The 19,872-nt window shown below is 45.5% G+C and overlaps 1 protein-coding gene across 3 annotated transcripts in view; it reads left to right on the top strand.

Annotated features, from left to right (window-relative positions):
• LOC129384164 (uncharacterized) overlaps positions 1 to 19,872 on the top strand; it is a 145,053-nt gene that overhangs the window by 111,480 nt on the left and 13,701 nt on the right. For all 3 annotated transcript variants that reach the window (XR_011890075.1, XM_072284275.1, XM_072284274.1), the window contains one exon: positions 2,627 to 2,721. Coding sequence is in view for 2 of the 3 variants with exons in the window: in XM_072284275.1 (XP_072140376.1) it covers positions 2,627 to 2,721 (95 nt within the window). In the remaining variant the exon portion in view is untranslated. The remainder of the gene's footprint in view (positions 1 to 2,626; positions 2,722 to 19,872) is intronic.

Consider the following 19,872-nt stretch of genomic DNA (forward strand, 5'->3'; position numbering starts at 1 on the left):
TTTCTCTTTGTAAACAAAGAGTAGTAGTGGCGCGTAAATCCGTCGCTGAACCCACTGAAGGACGTTGCCGAGGGCTTTTTCATATCCTCATGAGAGAACGCAACGGACACCTAAGCACAATAGCGCAACTAACCCAATGTGTTCAGAACAGGCGCGCAGGCAGGCGAGCAGATTCCGCAGTCGTGCGCTGGCCGAGAAACTGGAGAACACGTCAACAATATATCGAGCAAGCCGCCTAGTTGCTTGGACCTCTGCAAAAAATGTTTTGTGTAGGAATGCTTTCCAAGTGATAATGTTAACTGACGCCTGCAACAAAATCAAATCCGCCGAAACAAGCTGCAACTGTTGCGCGCCATACTACTGCCGGGCCCACGCAAATGAATACCTGTCGAGCGAACACCTCGTTTTAGTACTAGAATAGTTGAGAAGATTACAATCGCAGTCGATACACGCAAGGGATATAAATTATTGTCTCAGAGAAAGCTTCAGCTAGGGTCAGCTCGAGCCATCTTTGAGTTCTCTGCTCCATTAAATGTAAAACGCAGAAATAATTTTTTGGATATTCGCTGGGCTAGTTCCTGTATACTCCGTTGCATGTGAGAGAGAAAGCTGTATTCCAGCAACTCTAGGAAGCATAAATTTGACTTAAGGCCTTGCATACTTTAATAAAATAGCCGAAAACACGATCGTAGAAATGTAAAAAAGCTGAAGGCACAAAGCTTACAAATTCGCATGTCAGCGACCAAAAGCTGCTATTTCTGTTCTGTAAACCTTAACTGTTGGAGTATAACAAGCTGACGAACTTGATGTTTCATTTATAACTTGCGTGAACTTGTCACATTGTGTGTGATTCTTTAGAGAAACCCGTACTCGCAAATTAATGGTACATTTTAGAGCGCTGTATAGTGCATCATTTTGTTCCCTATATATGTTATTAGGTGCAACTTAGAAAATTACTTTTTTTTAGTGACAGTGCTCTACACTTGACACGCCGGATTTAATAAAACTGCATTTTTTAAAGAATTCGCGCATACGGAGATATACGACTTCAACTGAATATCCAGCTGCACCACTTACTAGATTTAACATTTTTCTTTTAAATGTAACAAACTTCATTGCAATCTACGCAGCGCTTGCACACAAGAACTATGTCATCGATTCCATGTGCTTGTCCCGAAATGTAGTTTTCCTTATAGGAACGTTTCTCCAAAACGTGATGGTGTAAAAATTTCGGAACCGAATCAGCTGATTCGTTACACAGCTATGCTCATGCTTCGACCTCCGCCCAGGAACCAAACAGAACGACGGTACCAGTTGATATGTTCAAAAGTTCTTAATTGCATAAAGAGGCTATGATGAGTGCCTCTTACAAAGACTGTACGAAATATTTATAGCACGGGCTGTAAGAAGGGTTGCTGACAATACGGTTTGATGTAAGCGTATCGAGCGTGTTAAGGAGTGATTCAAAAACAGAAACGCCGATCGTGCTTTATTGATTGAGTAATGAACGGATGAAGCAGCCAACGTTAGTTCTGTACTAAACGACTTTTTTTCTTTTTTTTTTTGCTTGATGATCTCACGACTATTTTTTCCACAACACTGCTGGTGTGCGTGAAAAAGCAAATGACCTATCAGTACGTGCGTTCGGCCCATGTGGTGTATTCGACGCCGTTGGTTGCAGACGTAGGCGACGTTTGATGGTTGATGTTTACTGAGGTAGAGGGATGGTCAAAAGTTTCCGGGCCACAGCATGTTCACCAGCGTTCACTGTCAATCTGTGCGAAGCTCCTGAAGTAATTGCGGCACTTGGAGGCTGTAGACGGTGAGAAATAGCGTCGCTTACCTCTTCACGAAAACATTGGGGGTGGCAAAATCCGATACACGACACGCCACTAGGCACGAAGTCAACTTGTTTGAGCAAGCTGTGGCCTGCAAAATTTGGACCAACCCTGTACGTAGGATCATGTTATGCACTATTTTGCCAAGTAAAACGAGAACGCCATAACAAGGGCAATCTTTTGCTAATATATTGGGAATATTGTAAGCAAACGTATACGGCAAATAAAAGATATCTGGAAGTGTAGTATATTGCTGAACAAAATTATCTGATAGTGGGAAGGGATCCATTTTTCAGGAAGTAATAATAGTGTGTGGGATACGCAAATTCATGAAGGCAAGCTACTAAGTCGGAAATTGGTGCAATACAATGATATAGCTTGCTTTCTGAAGTGCAGCAGTTTTTGTACTCTGTGTGTGATGTTGTTAATGTGTACAAGCCAAAGTACCTTAGATTAAAATTTCGCATCATTTGCTGCTAAAGTGTAAAGATTCATTGTTTGTTATCAACAAACTCTTTCGCGACGTAGAATATGTAGTTGCGTTTAGCTACGTTTGTTCGCAGACAACTAGAGCTTGGTCAGTTCTGCACTTTTCGTAGAATACCAACAGATATCTTGTAAATTTCACATTTAGTTTCGGTTATTAAGATATTTATATTCAGAAAATGACGCTGGAAGATAGCACTGCTTTTATTCCTTAGTCTGTACGTACACAGAAACAGCTACCGCAGAAAAGCTGGTCTGTGATGCATGCTGTAATATACGTTCGGGTTTATTTACTTATGTAGAGGTCATGGGGAGACTGCGACGCCTATCATCTCTACTGTGGATCGGTTGTGACAATAAAGTGCAGATACACCTATAACACTTCGTCGTACAAAGGGTGAGTAGTATGCTTCATTGAAACATCTTTTTTTCTTTGAACATTCAAGTTATGTTCTTTCTACGGGGGTGTAGCCCTATTAAGACTTATGGCAAGTGTCCGGATTTGTATAAATGTACAATGTTTAAGTTATATAAGAACCCAGTAAAAGATAAAATGAAACTGGCAAGTATATTCAAGTTCCATCAAAAAAATTATCCAGTGTGGGATTTATTTATTTATTTGTACATACTGCAGCTCAATAAGCGCTATAGAAGGAGTAGATTAACAGCGAAAAATTACGGAGAGAAAAATGCGGTACAACGATGAGGGTGACGTGCTGAATAGTTGAATAGATTAACTCGTGGTTGCTTATTATATATTCATTAATTCCGACAAATTCGCTGTTTTCAAATTCTTAGTAGAAACACAACAGCACTAAGCACATAGTATCATCTGCTATCTAGTTCGCCATCCATATGCATAAGCTGTAAAAAAAATATTGGTCCGCTTCATGCTGTTAACGAACATGCTTCTTGCTAGAAAAGTATTCGCTTCGGCTTTTCACTGCAGTAATGTATGCTTATTCAATTACCAGTGAAGTCTAGTCATTACTACTGAAGTTTGTTTTTTGTTTTTTTTACTTTACCCACCGCCGATTTATGCAACCACTGTGGCATACATGGAAGATGCGACCTCACGCTTGAGAAAAGCAGCACTTGTTTATCAGTTTGCTCACAATGCGAGGCACGTGGAGCTCCCCGCACACGTTCCCGGCACAGATTACTATTGCGCAAGCTGCCGCTGCAAGGGCAGCTTGCGACGTGGGCAGTGACGTCACTAGCTTTTCACATATAAAAGAACCAGCCTAGCAACTGATTTCGTTGCTGCTGCAGCACAGCTGCGGGTAGGCAACGCCTGCTAGGTCTCCCGAGGAGTAGCGTGAGAACGAGGTGCGGCGTAGGGTAAAGAAACGGCAATATGACCAGCGGCGGCGTGCTGTCGCTGGTCGTATTGCCACGGAATTCCAGCACAGGGGAAGTCCGCACATCCACATTCTCCTGTGGCTGAATAATGCGTCGGAGGAGGAATTGACAAATAAAGCATTGGCATACCCCTGCAGCAGCTGCAGTGGGGGTTTTCGACCGCTTCGCTGGAAAGCCACTTCCGCAGGGCCGGCATTGTGAGTCAATTTTCTTTTTTATTTTGCCGACCTAAACACACAAAAGAACACAGCTAAATTTGCAGAGTGGACGGCGATACCACACTGGATGCATCACACGAGTGGAGAAAGCAAGATTAAGCACGGCAATACGCAGCTCTGCGCTTACAAGCGAGATTTCCCCTTCACGAACGCGCGCCTCCAATTTTACCCGCGCAGAGCACGGGCAGCGAAAGTAGGCGCCGCTGCGTCCGAGCTATCGGCACCGCACTTCCACCCGCCTCCCCCCGAAGCAGTGTGGCACGCTTATACGATAGACAGTTCTAATACTGCGCCATGACGATACGTACGCAGCACGCAAGTAGTAGTAGTATAAAACCTTTATTTAAAAAAAATCACATTCAGGTCCAGTGGGTGGGTCCCTCAGTCCAGGGCCCCACTGGTGATCGCGGCACGCCGGGCTTGGTCGAGCAGGGCCAATTGGCCCTCCCACACCATGCTGGCTAGCCACACCTCCCACTGCCTACTGTTGGAGTTTTGCCCCATAAGGGGTGATTGGATTTCTTGTGGCCGACTCTGGCACGGCCATGTGATATGGTCAAGAGATGGCCGCCCTCCGCACCAAGGGCAAGTTTTGGGATACCGGGTGGGGTGTAAGTGGTGTAGTAGGAGTAGGTGTGGGTATGTACGGGTTTGTAGTCGGCGCCAGTCCCACATTTGCGCTGAGTCCAAGCATGTGTCTGGAAAGCTATACCGTTGCCTTCCTCGTCTCTGTGCCTCCAAGATATCTTTTTCTGTGATCGGAGATTCTACGAGAGTGCGTTCCGTCGCTTGGATGCTATATTCTCGAGCGAGGCGGTCCGCCCTCTCGTTACCCCTCACTCCGGCGTGCGCCGGATACCACGTAATAGCGTGGTGTTCCGTGAGATTTCTTCCTAGGATTTTGATGGTGAGGTTGGGCAGGGTGCCTGCCATGAAAAGGCGACATGCCGACTGCGAGTCGGTTAGTATTAACGCAGAACGTGCTCTATTTTCAGCGTCACGTATAGCCAGAGCCACCGCAGTAGCCTCTGCTGTGGCCACCGACCCTGTTCTGACTGTTGCGGAAATAGTAGTTTGTGCGTTTGTGGCTACAACAGTGAAAGTTTTGCTATCCTGTTTACACGCGTCCGTGTAATAAACCTCCGGATTTCTACCGAACCTGCGTTCGAGTGTCCTGGCCCATGCAAGGCGCCGTTGTCTGTGGTATTTCTCGCTCATGTTTTTAGGGATTGGGGACACAGAGATCTGAGCTCGTATGTTCGGTGGGAGGAGTTCTGTTTGGTCATTACAATGTGCCGGTCTGAGTGGATACCATAATCGACGGAGAAGTGTTCGATCTTGCTCCGTGGAATTGAGCCTTTCTCGTTGTGCAATCAGTGTTGCAGCCACGAGTTCTTCAAATGTGTTGCTAATACCCATTGCATTAAAAAGGGTCGTGCTAGTGCAAATCGGTAGACCAAGCGCCGCCTTATAAGCTGTGTGTATAAGGGCGTTTATTTTAGTTTCCTCTGAGTTTGATACTTTTTGGAAAGGAAGGCCAAAGGTTACACGGCTTATAAATGCCTGTACGAGCCTTATCGTCTCTTCCTCCTTGAAGCCTTTTCTGTTTCTTGCTACTCTGTTTATCATCCTAGACACACTGTTAACCGTTTTCCGGAGATTTGCGATCGTGTGCTCTACTTCTCCATTTTCCTGTATCCATAGTCCGAGTATCCGAGCTTTAGATACCTCATGTATTGTTTGACCTCCCAGAGCAAGCTTTATCGGAAGTCTATCGTCCTTTCGTGTATAAGGCGCTCTTACTCGGATTAGTTCGGACTTCTCCGGGGCGCAATTCATGCCAGCTTTTGTTACATGATCCTCAACAATGCTAATTGCCTTCTGGAGGGTTTCCTGACGTTCCCCTAAAGATCCCTTTGCGGTCCAGAGAGTTACGTCGTCCGCGTAAATCGCATGTCCTAAGTTTGGGATCCGTTGTAGTTTCACCGCTAGTCCTTTCATCCCTATATTGAAGAGTAGCGGTGAAAGAATTGAACCTTGCGGCGTTCCTCTTTTGGGGGTCTGTAGAACATCTGAGCGGGTGGATCCTAGCCCTATCGTGGCTGTGCGGTTGTCTAGAAAGGATTTTATGTATTCATAAGTGCGCTGTCCGCAGTGCATGTTCGATAGTTCCGTTAAAATGCTTTCGTGCGAGATGGTATCGAAAGCTTTTTTGATATCTAATGCCACTATGAATATGTCTGCATTTCCTCTCTCTGTGTTTAATACTTCTTCTTTCAGTAGGAGAAACACGTCCTGTACCGACATATGCTGTCTAAAGCCGAACATAGTTTCCGGGAAAAGGCTGCTGTTTTCTATGTACCTAGTGAGTCTCATCTGTATAACCTTTTCAAAAAGCTTACCCAGACATGAGGTAAGGGATATAGGTCGGAGGTTTTTTATGTCCCTCGGTTTCCCTGGTTTCGGTATTAGAATTATCTCTGCATGCTTCCATGCCTGTGGGATTTGACCTCCTTCAGTCCATACATGTTTGCTAAAAAGATTTGTTAGCCCTGTTAAAGCATTGAAGCTGAGATTGCGAATCATGGCGTTTGTTATTTTGTCCGGTCCAGGCGCCGTATTTTTCTTCAAAGTTTGCGCTGCCGTGAAAACCTCTGCCACCGATATAGAGGCATCTAGCTCCTCATTGTTCCCTCCTAAATATGTGGGAGTATCATGGTTTTGCGTGGAATTTGCTCCTATATACACGTCTTCTAGTGTGTCTAGGAGATGGGTGTCAGCGTCTCGAAATTCGCATTCAAGTAATCGCAGATCTCGGTTCGTCGCTGTTTTTGTACTTGCAGGATCTATCATGATTCTCAAGATTGCCCATGTATTTGTTGTGTGTAAGGTTCCTTCTAGAGATTCACAGAATGGGTGCCGATTATTGTTTTCTAGTGTTTGTGCATAAGCATTAGCCTCCTGTGTTAGTTGAGCTATACGTATTTTGAGCTTTCTATTTCATCTTTGTCTTTTCCATCGTTTCGTCAGGCTTCTGCGTGCTTCCCATAAATGTATGAGGCGGCTGTCTACCGCTGTTATATCCGATGTTGTAGCAATCTCCCTCGTTGCTCTTTCGTGTGTTTCGCAATTTGCTCCACCCATGCTTCAATATCTTCTGTGAAAATGAGCTGCTCTTGTTTATCTCGATATACAGTCCAGTCTGTAATGCAAGCCCTCCCTAGGGAGCGACGGATTTTGGGGGAATTGATACCTATCGAGACAATGTTATGGTCACTGCCCAAATTTTCTTCCAAGTTTTTCCACCGCGTCTCCCCTGGATTTCTCGAGAAAGCTAGATCTGGGGTTGTATCCGCCGCTACACTATTGCCTAAACGTAACAAACACCCTGATAATGTAATGAGTTGTAACCCATATCGATCTGTCGTCTCAACTAGTGATTTTCCCTTCACTGAGTCTTTGTTGTAACCCCAGGCGGAGTGTGGTGCATTGAAGTCACCAACCACTAGCAGCTTGTCTTTTCGCTCCATGTCTGATATTGCATAAATTAGTAGGGTATCGAAGCATGGTGCTCGCTCTCGAGGAGGACTGTATACATTTACGATTACAGTCTTGGCTTTATTTCTTTTGCATGGCCACACCGTTAGTATTTGATGCTGTGTGTCGTGCTGTGGCATATACGTGACGCTGAGGGCCAGGTCTTTTCTCGCAAAGCTGGCGACCCTAGGATAATCAGGATTGGAATACGTCTCGGATCCTTTTAGTTTTTCTGTAATTTGCCCAATTTCTTGTAGGCATATAATGTCGGGTAGGACTGGCGCTGACTGTATATATTGTGCAAGGGCAGCATGTTTATTACGTAACGTACGGCAATTCCACTGCCATACCTCAAGGTTTTCAGTGTGTTTGTGTGTCGTGGCAGCCATGAATGGTACTATCGCTATCCGTCGTCTCTATCACTTTAGGACGACGGGTAGGGGCTCCTGGGCTATCATTAATGCGTTTTCGTGTGGTTACTTTGATGCAGCTTAGGGAGTCGTCTACGTGTCTCTTTAGAGCACGCAATTCTGCGAACATTATCTGTACTTGATGTGTGATTGTTTCCAGCTGCTTGCCTATGGGCTCTTCTGGTGTTGGTGTGGGTTTACTAACATGTGTTGTAGACGCTTCTTTTGTTTTGTTTGCGAGGCCGTGTATTCTTTGCTTAAGGAAAGCCATCTCTTTCTTCAATTCTGCCAGACTGGCTTTTAGTTATCTATTTTCTTCCATAAGTTTCTGATCCGCTACCGATTTGTGATTCGTATGATGTTCTGCAGTGGGAGCTGCAACTTGCGCTCAGCTTACCTTTGGTGCCGCCATTTGTGGTTGGCCAATGGTTTCCCTGGACTGAGGGTGTTGAGGTGTTGTGTTCTTCATCTTGGACTTCTCTGGTCCCCGCCCGGTTTCTTGACGGTGTACTTCCGGGAGATTTTCCTTGTCGAAGGGAATAGATCCTTCCGTGGTATATCCGTGCTCTTCTTCCTCCAACTCGAGCCACCTTTGTTTACACTTGAGGCTGCGTTCCTTTGATGACTTCCGTTCATGGCGTCGTGACGACGGTTCTGGTCGGCGAACCTGTTTTAGACGCTTTCTGCAGCTTCGGTCCCCCGTTAGGTGGGCTTCACCGCACGAGGAACACACACTTCGGGTTACATTCGTGTCCGTCTGCAGGATCTTCCGTTCCACAAATCCTACACACACACAGTTCCGGTTGTGGGCACACATCAGTTCTGTGACCCACCCTTTGACATGTTTTGCAGACTTGCACTGTATTTCGATACGGATAGCAGCCCATTTCGCCTCCCTCGTAGTGCACATATCTTGGTACTAGGTTTCCGAAGAATACAATGATGGCGCTCTTAGTGTTTCCCAGCATTCGTGCGTGAGCGACTTCCACATTTAGCGTGCGCACTCTGATTTTCGATTTAAGGACGTCTGAGGGCGTATGTGGGGTGAGTCCGTGGATTACCCCCCGAACTGCTCCGTCCCCCAGAGCAACATACGCTTTCACCGCATGGGGTTTTCCATTTATCTGCAGTGATGTAATCTGGCGCTATGTGTTTGCGACTTCCTTTTCTGGGGTTGAAATAATTACAACGTTCGATCCAGGCTTAATACGTAGCAGAAACTGCTCACCTTGGATCTTTTCATTGCAAGCCTCTATAATAGCATGGGCCATCACGGGAGTTGTAATTGCTCGAAGCGGGAGTCCTTGATGCGGTCTCACAATGACCTTGAAATCGTCCTTTGGTAAGGGTGGTAGTTTCTTCCCGTTACGTCTCGGGCGAAATCTTGCCTTGTCTGCGTTCTTTGGAGATTCGTTCTTCCGGTGCTCATGCGCACGTTCTCTCCGTTGCATTTTTCTTTCCCTGACGGACACAACTATGGTCCATCCCTCTTGGGCGTCTTGAATGCGTTTATCGGTCGTATTCTCACCGCTGTTGATGGTGGACGGTGATGGGCTTATCCCTGCGTCGGTGGTCATCGCCTGGTGCGGTCGGATGTCCGTGCAATCCATGTGCTCTTCGGTGTTGGAATCATGGCTGGTCGAGGCTCTTCCCGCTGAACCGCTTTTCGCACAACGCGCAGGAGTTTGAGACGCCATCTGCGTCGGCGTCGCGGTGGTGGCGGAGTCGCAGCCGGCGTAGCGGCTGCCGCCGCTCGCTACTCGTCGGTAGGCTTACACTGGCTCACTTGTGGAGGTAGCAATCCCTTGGTCGTATTTCCGTGAAAAATGGTCCAAGGGCCAGAATTCTCGCCTCCCTGGCTGCCGCTTGACTTCCCGGTAACGATGAGGTGCACTTTTCATAGGTTCCAAGAACTGGACCACACGAAAAACATGGAAATTGCGGAGCGTGTTGCGAGTGCGTCCACACTCCTCGATGCTTTGGACGCGTCCCCTTTTACTGGACACGCTAGGCGCTGCGGCAGAACGCTTGCAACGCACGCTGTTTTGACTGGACTCGCTGGGGATCGAAGGCCAGCCAGCACGCAAGTGTTTTGCGGAACGTAGGAGCGCGTCTCGCGGTAGGGCTTTGAGTACTGCGAATGCCGACGTACGTAAGCTGGCGTTAGACGCCGGGCGCGGCGGGGTGCATTGGCCGCGTCCGCCAGTACGTCGAACCGTCGGTCGAGTTAGACGCTGTTGATCTTGCAAACGTGATGTAACGTGTGGGCGCGTTCCCGCTTCGTCGAACTATATTTAGGCTTTTAAGAGACTCTACTTTTAGTACGGATGAAATACACGAATCATATAGAGAAAAAATTAAAAAATTGCCTGGGACTTAGCTAAGGTTAAGCCTGGATATCTCGAAGAGAAAAGGTTCGGTGATGCTTATGGTCTAGCTTATGGTTATGCTTTATGATTTAGCCTATGGTTATGCTTACGGTTTCACTTATGGATATGCTTTGGTTAGCTTATGGTTTTGCTATACGTGTGCCTTGTGTAGGTATGCAAATTGCTTATCAGTGATATATACCATAAGTTATGCAGGATTATTAATCTTCTTAATTCATCATTGTTGGGCACATTGTCGATTTCTGTACAGCCATAAACACAGCTATCTGTATCGGTAGTATCACTCTCTTCTCCTTCGATGTTAAATGAGCACGCCTATTCTCTGGCAAGCGGTAATATAGTCGGCCTCCACGATAAACACGCGCTTGCGGCGAACGTCAAACGATGACGCACAGCATGCGGCAGTGGCCACCTGCGCCGACTTCGAACACGCTTACGGAGCCAATTCCGACACACGCCGGCTCGCGCGAAGCGCGGTGTTGACTGGCGTAGTGAAGCTTTTCGTTTCAAAACCGAGTACTTGCTTTCTAAGGCTGGCACGGTCGTTTGCGACGAACTGCGCCAAAAAGCAGGTCAAGCCTTTCGCGCAAACGGCACACACAGAACATTTTCTCAGAAAACAAAGTTCCTTTTCTTGCTATGCATTCCCACCGTGCAGGTTCCGGGAATGGCTTCTGCGCGTTCACTTCACGGAGCAAAGCCAAATCGTAGGCCATTGAAAAGTGCAGCCTTCAGCTGGTCGCCTTTGACGCTGCCATTTAGGGAAACGCTCTTGTCTCCCGAACAAACGAGAACCACGAGAGCAGCAAGCAAGGCTCCCCACGTAGGCACGCAAGAATCGGATGCGTTCGTAGGCAGCGGCCGTGTACGCATCCCGTACCGTTCGTGTTGCGTTCGGCACATACACACTTTGCAGAACTTGGCGATCTTACGTACGCAGTACTAAAACTGTCTAATAGGACTAGCCCTAGACAATCATTGCTCCAAGCTGAGCTCGCTGGTAGAGCAAATGGTCTATTTGGAATTGTAGAAAACGGAAGGTAAGAGAAGCATGGTAACCTTTTCAGCATGAGGGTAAGGAAGGGCGGATAATTGCTTTATAAGCGAGAACGAGGGTGAGGCAGGGCCGCCAAATTTCGCAATGTGAGGGTGAAGTCAGGAAGATACTTGCGGTGGGAAAAAAAAATGAAGACAAAAAATGAGGGCATTTGCCCACCTCTGGCCAAAAGTGAGTGCGCACTAGGAAACATGCGAGTGGTCTGACTTGCCTTGATTTAGCACAACTCGACTCAAGTATGAAGGAAGAGGACAAGTAACAGCATGAGCGATTTAATAGTGCTCATCCTTTCACCTGTCCTTTTCCTTCATACTCACCCATTAAGCAATACTTGTGTGGTCTGACCTTACGTTTCGCGTGGTACGAGCTAGTCAAGTGTTCAAACCTAATCAAAATTAGTGAGACAAAGCGGCAGCGACACCGATAAACATGGTGGCGAAAATTTAGTTAGTACGCGGGCGGCAGCGGTCGAGCGTGAGGAAACAATAGTTTGCTTCTTCAGAAAGTGTGTAATTCTTACCGAAATTCGGAAGCAGATTTTTCCTTACTTCAATCAGTTGATTAACTTGCATCAATAAATAAACGCATAAACAGCATATGAAGAAGCGTGCTAATCCAAACATTATGCGTGATCGATGTAAGCTATCAGGCTCAGCCGATAGTAGCCGTCTATGGCAACCTTGCACTCACGACATGAGCAAGCTGCCGACAGCTTCAAAGCCATTGAGGAGCAGGCCTCGGTTGAAGAGAGAGTGTATGAGAAATATGTCAACTCGTGTTCCGCTTCAGTTCCACGCACCGCCAATGACTGCAACATGTGGCTGAGATTTTCAGAGTGGCGTGTGCTTTTCGCGGACTGCGTTGTTCCAGCACGCCCGATGAGTGGTTCAGGATCCCTTTCAACTTGAAAGAATCGATGTGGTTTCACACTTATTAATGTTGAGCCTCACTACCTAGTAAGGTATCATCACACCATTCAGAAATATTAGCAAGGTTAGGCTGAAGGGATATTTGGCCAGTAGTGTTATACGGCGTGATCGTTTCCAAGTTTGATGAAATCTTTGCAAATCGCCTGTTACAGATAACATAATTCTGTTCCTCGAACTAGATTGTTCAGCAAAGCGGACATTGCTTGCACGAAAAGTCTAAACACATATTCAAGTAATTAACAAAAATCAACACTTAGCTTCCTAATTAATGTTTGTATGCCAGACATTGCGATTAAGATTTGTACCCCGCGATAATGTCAAACTTATTCATTTGGCATGAATTTACAAAATAACACCAGTTTGTGTATATGCGCCATGAAACTCACCTGCACTGTTGGTCCACTTACCTTTTTTAACAAGACGATATTTTATGCTTTGAAGCACGCAAGAAACTAGAACGCCCATGTGTTTCGTCACCCATTTTGGAAAATTATATTTGGAAGCTGGTGTAATCCTAGAAATTTATTTCACTTGGATGCGCCTTGCAAACATGGAAGCCACAATTCGTAAACTGCAATATGTACCGTGAAGAAATTAGAAGTTTAATGAGTGAATGTTCGCTTATTAGTTTGGTATGTTTCGATTTCTCGCGATACTAATACCCGCCTCGGCGAATCATCACCATCATCATCAGCCTATTTCTTGTCCACTGCTGGACGAAGGCTTCTCCCTGCGATCTCCAATTGGCACTGTCCTCCGCCATCCAATTAGTGCCTGCAAATTTCTTAATTTCATCGCCCCACCTAGTCTTCTGCCGTCCTCGACTGCGCTTTTCTTCTCTTCACACCCATTCTCTAACCCCAATAGTCCACCGGTTATCTAACCTACGCATTACATGAACCGCTAAGCTTCATTTTTGCTCTTAATATTAATTAGAATAGCACCTATCCCCGTTTGCTCTCTGATCCACACTGCTCTGTTTCTGTCTCTTAATGGTACGCCTAACATTCTTATTGTTCCATCGTTCTTTGCGCAGTCCTTAACTTGTTCTCGAGCTTCTTTGTCAGTCTCCAAGTCTCTGCCCCATATGTCCGCACTGGTAAAATGCACTGATTGTACACCTTCCTTTTCAATGATAATGGTAAGCTTCACAGCCAGGAGCTGGCATTGCCTGCCGTATGCGGTCCAACCCATTTTTATTCTTCTATGAATTTCCTGGTCAGGATCAGGGTTCCCTGTGACTAATTGACCTAGATAAACGTACTCCTTCACAGACTGTACAGGCTGACTGGCGATCCTGAAATCTTGTTCCCTTACAAAGCTATTGATCATTATATTTGCCTTCCGAATATTAATCTTCAACCCTACTCTTACACTGTCTGTAAAGGTGCTCAATGATTCGTTCTATTTTGTCCCCAGTGTTGCTGAACAGGACAATGTCGTTTGCAAACAGAAGGTTGCTGAGACATTCGCCGTTGATCCTTACTCCTAAGCCTCCCCAGTTTAATAGCCCGAATACTTCGTCCAAGCCTGCAGTGAATAGCATTGGAGAGGTTGTGTCTCCTTGTCTGACCCCTTTCTTTATAGGTATCTTCGTACTTTCCATGTTTAGAAATAATGTAGCTGTGGAATCTCTGTAGATATATTCCAAGATATTTGCGTAAGCATCCTGTACTCCTTCGTAACGTAAATGCCTCTGTATGAGTACTGGTATCGCTAATGAATCAAACGCATTTTCCTAATCTACGAAAGCCATACAGAGAGGCTGATTGTACTCTGTAGATTTGTCGACTGCCTGAGTGATGACATGGATGTGAACCGTTCTGTGGGAGCATACCTTCCTGAAGCCAGCCTGTTCACTTGCATACTGAAAAAGCTTGCGCGGAGGCACAAGCACAATGCCGAGAAAAGACAGGGACGAGCGCTAACTCACAACTGAAGTTCATTCCAAACGCACACACCAATAAATAGAAAACCAAAACAGAACGAAACAACGAAACAAGACTATCATATTGAACATCACCGTGTTACCCCACGTACCCTCTCATAGTTGACTAAGTCCAGTGTTGGCATTATTCTATTATAAATCCTCTTGATGAATATTTTATACAATACTGAAAGTAAACTAATGGGTCTATAATTTTTCAATTCTTTAACATCTCCTTCGTGAGCCTAGCTTAGCAGGGCTCTTTCAGAAACTACCAGACATTGCTTGGGATATCATCGGCCTTAGTGAGATTAGAAGAAATTGTTAGGCTTGTACATTGCTGAATAACGGACATGTCCTTTGCGATTGAGGTCTCCTAGATAAGAAGCAATACGGGGTAGGATTCCTAATACATAATGGCAAAGCGGTCAACACTGACGAATTCTACAGCATTAATAAGAGGGTAGCCGTAGTCGTAGTCAAACTTAATAAGAGGTATACATTCAATTTAGCCTACGTTCCAACATCCAGTCACGATGATAAGGAAGCAGATCAGTTTTATGAAGATGTCGAATTAACGATGACAAAAGTGCAAACTCAGTATACTGTAGTAATGGGCGACTTCAGTGCAAAATTGAGGAAAATGCAGGCTGGGGAACAAGGAATTGGCAACTACCGCGTCGATTCTAGGAACGCTAGGGGAGAGATGCTGGTTGAATTCGCAGAAAGGAATGAGCTTCGAATAATGAACACCTTCTTCAGGAAGCATAGCAACAGAAAGTGGAGCTGGAAAAGCCCTAATGGTGAAACAAGAAATGAAATTGACTTCCTACTTTGTGCTGATCCCAGCACAGTGAAGGATGTAGAAATGATAGTTAGGGTAAAGTGCAGTGATCATAGGTTACTGAAGGCTAGGATTTACCACAATTTGAAGAGAGAAACAGCAAAATTGCTCAAGAAGAAACACATCTACATAGAGGCAGTAGGGGAAAAGCAGACAAATTCGGGCTGGCACTCGGAAACAAATATGCAGCCTTAGAACAGAAAGACGACGATCACATACAGCTAATGAATGAAACCGTAACTAAGCTGGCTTAAGCAGCAATTGAAGAGGGAGGCAAGGCACCAAGGCAACCAGTACGCAAGCTCTCCCAAGTAACAAAGGATCTAATAAAGAAACGACAAAAAATGAAGGTGTCCAACTCAAGAGATAATATAAAATTCGCGGAACTATCAAAATTGATCAACAAGGCGCAAATGAGTGATATTCGAAAATATAACATGAGAAAGGCTGAAGAAGCAGTAAAAAATGGACGCAGCCGGAAATCAATGAGAAAGAAACTTGGCATAAGACAAAAGAAGATGTATGCACGGAAAGATAAGCAGTGTAATATCATCAGCATTCTCGATGATGCAGTACAAGAAGCGGAAGAATTCTGTGCTGACCTGTACAATACACAGAAGAATCAGGATACCCCCTTTAGAAACAGCAATGAACAGGATACAGAAACTCCTCCTATAGCTAGCGATGAGGTCATAAGGGCCTTGCAAGACATGAAACGAGGAAGAGCGGCAGCAGAAGATGGAATAACAGTCGATTTCATAAAAGATGGAGGAGGCATAATAGTTGGAAAACTGGCGGCTCTTTATACGAAGTGTCTATCGACTGCAAGGGACCTAGAAAACTGGAACAGTGCAAACATTATACTAATCCAGGAAAAGGGAGACGTGAAATAATTAAAAAATTAAAGGCCCATTAGTTTACTCCCAGTATTATATAAAATATTTACACAAAAAATCTAGAATAGAATAACGGCAACACCTGACTTTCGTCAACCGAGGGAACAGGTTGGCTTCAGGAAGGGATACACTACAATGAATCACATCCATGTCATTAATTAGGTTACATAGAAATCCGCAGAGTACAATAAGCCTCTCTATATGGCTTTTATTGATTACAATAAGGCAGTTCATTTAGTAGAGATACCAGCAGTCATAAAGGCATTACGTAATCAAGGAGTACAGAACGCTTACGTAAATACCATGGAAAATATCTACAGAGGTTAAACAGCTACCTTAATTCTACACAAGCAGGAAGATACCTATAAAGAAAGGGGTCAGACAGGGATACACAATCTCTCGAATGCTTTTCACTGCATGCTTGAAAGAAGTATTCAAGCTATTAAACTGGGATGGCTTAGGGGTAGGGATCGACGGCGGATATCTCAGCAACCTTCGTTTTGCCGATGACATAGTTCTATTCAGCAACAATGCAGACGAGTTACAATAAATGATTGAAGACTTTAACAGAGAGAGTGTAAGTGTGGGGTTGAACATTAGTATGCAGAAGACAAAGATAATGATGAATAGCCGGGCAAAGGAACAAGAGGTCACGATCGCCAGTCAGCCTCTAGAGTCTGTGAAGGAGTATGTTTACCTAGTTCAATTAATCACAAAGAACCCTGATAATAAGAAGGAAATTCATAGAAGAATAAAGATGGTTTGCACCTCATACGGCAGGCAGTGCCAGCTCCTTACTGGAAGCTTACCATTATCATTGAAAAGGAAGGTGTACAATCAGTGCCTTTTACCAGTGCTGACATATGGGGCAGAGACTTGGAGACTGACAAAGAAGCTCGAGAACAAGTTAAGGACTGCGGTTTTCAACCCTCCGAATTCGAATATCGTATCGAAATTGAGCGAAAGAAAGCGCAAATATATTTTATTTCGACGAAAAGTGCAGCAGCGGACACGCCCAGCTCGCGCGTCTCGTTTCCGCCTGTGATTGGTCGGGCGCCTCGTGACGTCAACACTAGTAACCGACCGCTGCCGCTACACATGAAGCGCGGTGCCAGGTAGTTTGGTGCTGTTTTGCGGAGACGGTAATGAAAAATTTAGAGACTGCGTTTTTCTGAGGAGTTCGGCGTTACTCCCTACATGTACGAGCCGATTGCGAAGAGCCGGCCTCTCGAAGAAGCAAACGATGCTGGTGCGAGCAGTGCTTTCGACGCGAACGAAAGCAAAGTCTTGGGATCTCCTCGTGTTGGAAATGCTCTTTAGTGAGTATGTTTTTTGCAAAGCCATCTAGTGATCTCGCCGATCTTTCGCCGATCTAGTGAGCTCGTTTCCGGTCAAACAACTGTAGTGTTGTGTTCCTGCATGCCTCCTCGTGGAACGTAAGCGGGGATGCGATCGTCGGCATTTGTGCGCTGTCCAAGGCTGTCGGCAATCTACAAAGACGGTTTAAACACGTGAAAAGCTTCCCGGTTCATGCAGTACGCGTAGTGACCTTCATCTGTTGACTACCACGTTGACTACCACTCACGTTGATTACCACGCACGTTGACTACCACGCACGTTGACTACCACTCTACATACACGAAGACGCACCAACAAAGGAATGCAGGGTCGATCGAAGCAGATTACGATGGCACGCACGCAGAAACAAGCGCGGTCAGGCACGGTCGTGGACGCTGCGAAGGAACGAAACACTACAGTTGACGTCACAACACCGCGGTTTCCGGTCTCCGCTCGCATCGTCAGCGTCAGCAGCAGCGCGCGGCATTCGACGGGGGGCGGAGCTACAGCGCAATTTCAACCGACGATTACGTCGCGCCTAATTGAAAAAAAAGCCAAATTTTACCTACATGGTTTATAAGGTTCCCGCATCCGTATATGAGCGTCTTATTGAATTCGACAGACTCTTCAGCTTCCCTTTAAGAGACAGGAAGTGAGCAGTGTGGATCAGAGAGTAAACGGGGATAGGCGCTATTCTAATTAATATTAAGAGCAAAAATGGAGCTGGGCAGGTCGTGTAATGCGTAGGTTAGATAACCGGTCGACCATTGGGGTTAAAGAATGGGTACCAAGAGAAGAGAAGCGCAGTCGAGGACGCCAGAATATTACGTGGAGTGATGGATGGATGGATGGATGAATAATTTCCTTGAGGTCCGTCGGTGCGCGCGATTAGTGCGCCGCGGGCCGCTCCCACGTTCATCCCATGAGCCATGAAATTAGGAAATTCGCGGGCGCTAGTTGGAATCGGTTGCCGCAGGACAGGGGTAATTGGAGATCACAGGGAGAGGCCTTCATCTTGCAGTGGACATAAAACAGGCTGCTGCTGCTGATGATTATGTGATGATGATGACGATTATGTGATGATGACATCCTTCCAGTTCTCTGGGACCGTTGAAGTCGATAGACAGTTAGTACAAAAGACCGCTAGTTCTTCAAGCATTATGTCGCCTCCATCCTTGATTCATTCGACTGTCATTCCATCTTCTCCTGCCGCTTTTCCCCGTTTCGTGTGTTGTAAGGCCCTTCTAATTTCATCGTTGATTATAGAAGGAGCCTCTGTAACCTGTTCATTATTACTTCGAATGGAGGTATCCGGGCTGCTCTAGGTAGAATACAGGTCAATACAGAATTCTTCCGCTGCTTTTGCATTTACTATATATTCAAAATTGCTGATGGTATTACCCTGTTTATCTTTCAGTGCATATATCTTGGCTTGTCATATGCCAAGTTTTCTTCTCACTGATTTCATGCTGCGTCCATTTTGCAATGCTTCCTTAGTCTTTCTGCCGTGACAATTTCGAATATCCCTGATTTTGTCCTGGTTGATCAGTTTTGACAGTTCCCCGAATTCTATCTGATCTCTTGAGTGGGACAATTTCATTCTTTGTTGTTTCTTTATTATGTCCTTTGTTATTTTGGAGAACTTCCCTACTGGTTGACTTGGTGCTTTACCTCCCACTTGAAGTGCTGCTTGTGAAGCCAGCCTTGTTACGGTTTCATTAATTACCTCAATGTCATCCTTATTTCTCTGTTCTAAGTCTGCATATTTGTTGCCAAGTAACAGTGCAAATTGGTCTGCTTTTACCCTTACTGCCCCTAGGTTGGCCTATTTCGTCGTGACCAATTTTACTCTTTCTCTCTGCAATGTGAGATGAATTCTAGCCCTCACTAACCTATGATCACTGCACTTTACCCTACCTAACACTTCTACATCCTGAACCATGCTGCGATTGGCAGAAAGTATGAAATCGATTACCTTTCTCGTTTCACCATTAGGGGTTTTCCAGGTCCACTTGTTGTTCCAATACTCCCTGAAGAAGGTGATCATGACTCTCAACTTATTCCTTTCCGCGAATTCTACAATTATCTCTCCTCTAGTGCTCCTATAATCGGCCTCGTAGTTGCCTAATCCATCTCAGTCACAAAGATTATCCCATGTGCCAAAGGCGATTTTCAACAATTCCATAGAACCTAAAAATTATCGCCCTGTATTTACGGTGATAGCTGACGCATTCGTCGATATACGTGCGGATATCGCAGTATAGGCCTAAATTAAATGGTTTCAATGATATATGGTAATAAGGAAACGTATACTTACAATTATTTTTGAGCAAAAAGGGATACACGTGAAAAACAGAGAACAGGATCGTTTTAGTAGCTTAAATAGCGCCAAAACGGCTTTATCGTTTTCAGCCCCGCGACAAGTTCCCGGAGTCGGAGACGCCAACCCAGTGCTCGTTAGGATCCGGCAGCATAAGCCGGCATACACGGCTCAAGTCAGATGACGTGTACAATGTCCGTCGCCAAGTGTAAAAAGGCCAGCTTGAGTACAACTAGGCCAATCCTATAAATCAGCGGTGTGGCTGGGAGCAAAACGCAGTAGGGGCTCTAGAAGTGGAGCAGGAGCTTCTCTCATATGTA

Source organism: Dermacentor andersoni, chromosome 9 (assembly GCF_023375885.2).
Source record: "Dermacentor andersoni chromosome 9, qqDerAnde1_hic_scaffold, whole genome shotgun sequence".
NCBI lineage: Eukaryota > Metazoa > Arthropoda > Arachnida > Ixodida > Ixodidae > Dermacentor > Dermacentor andersoni.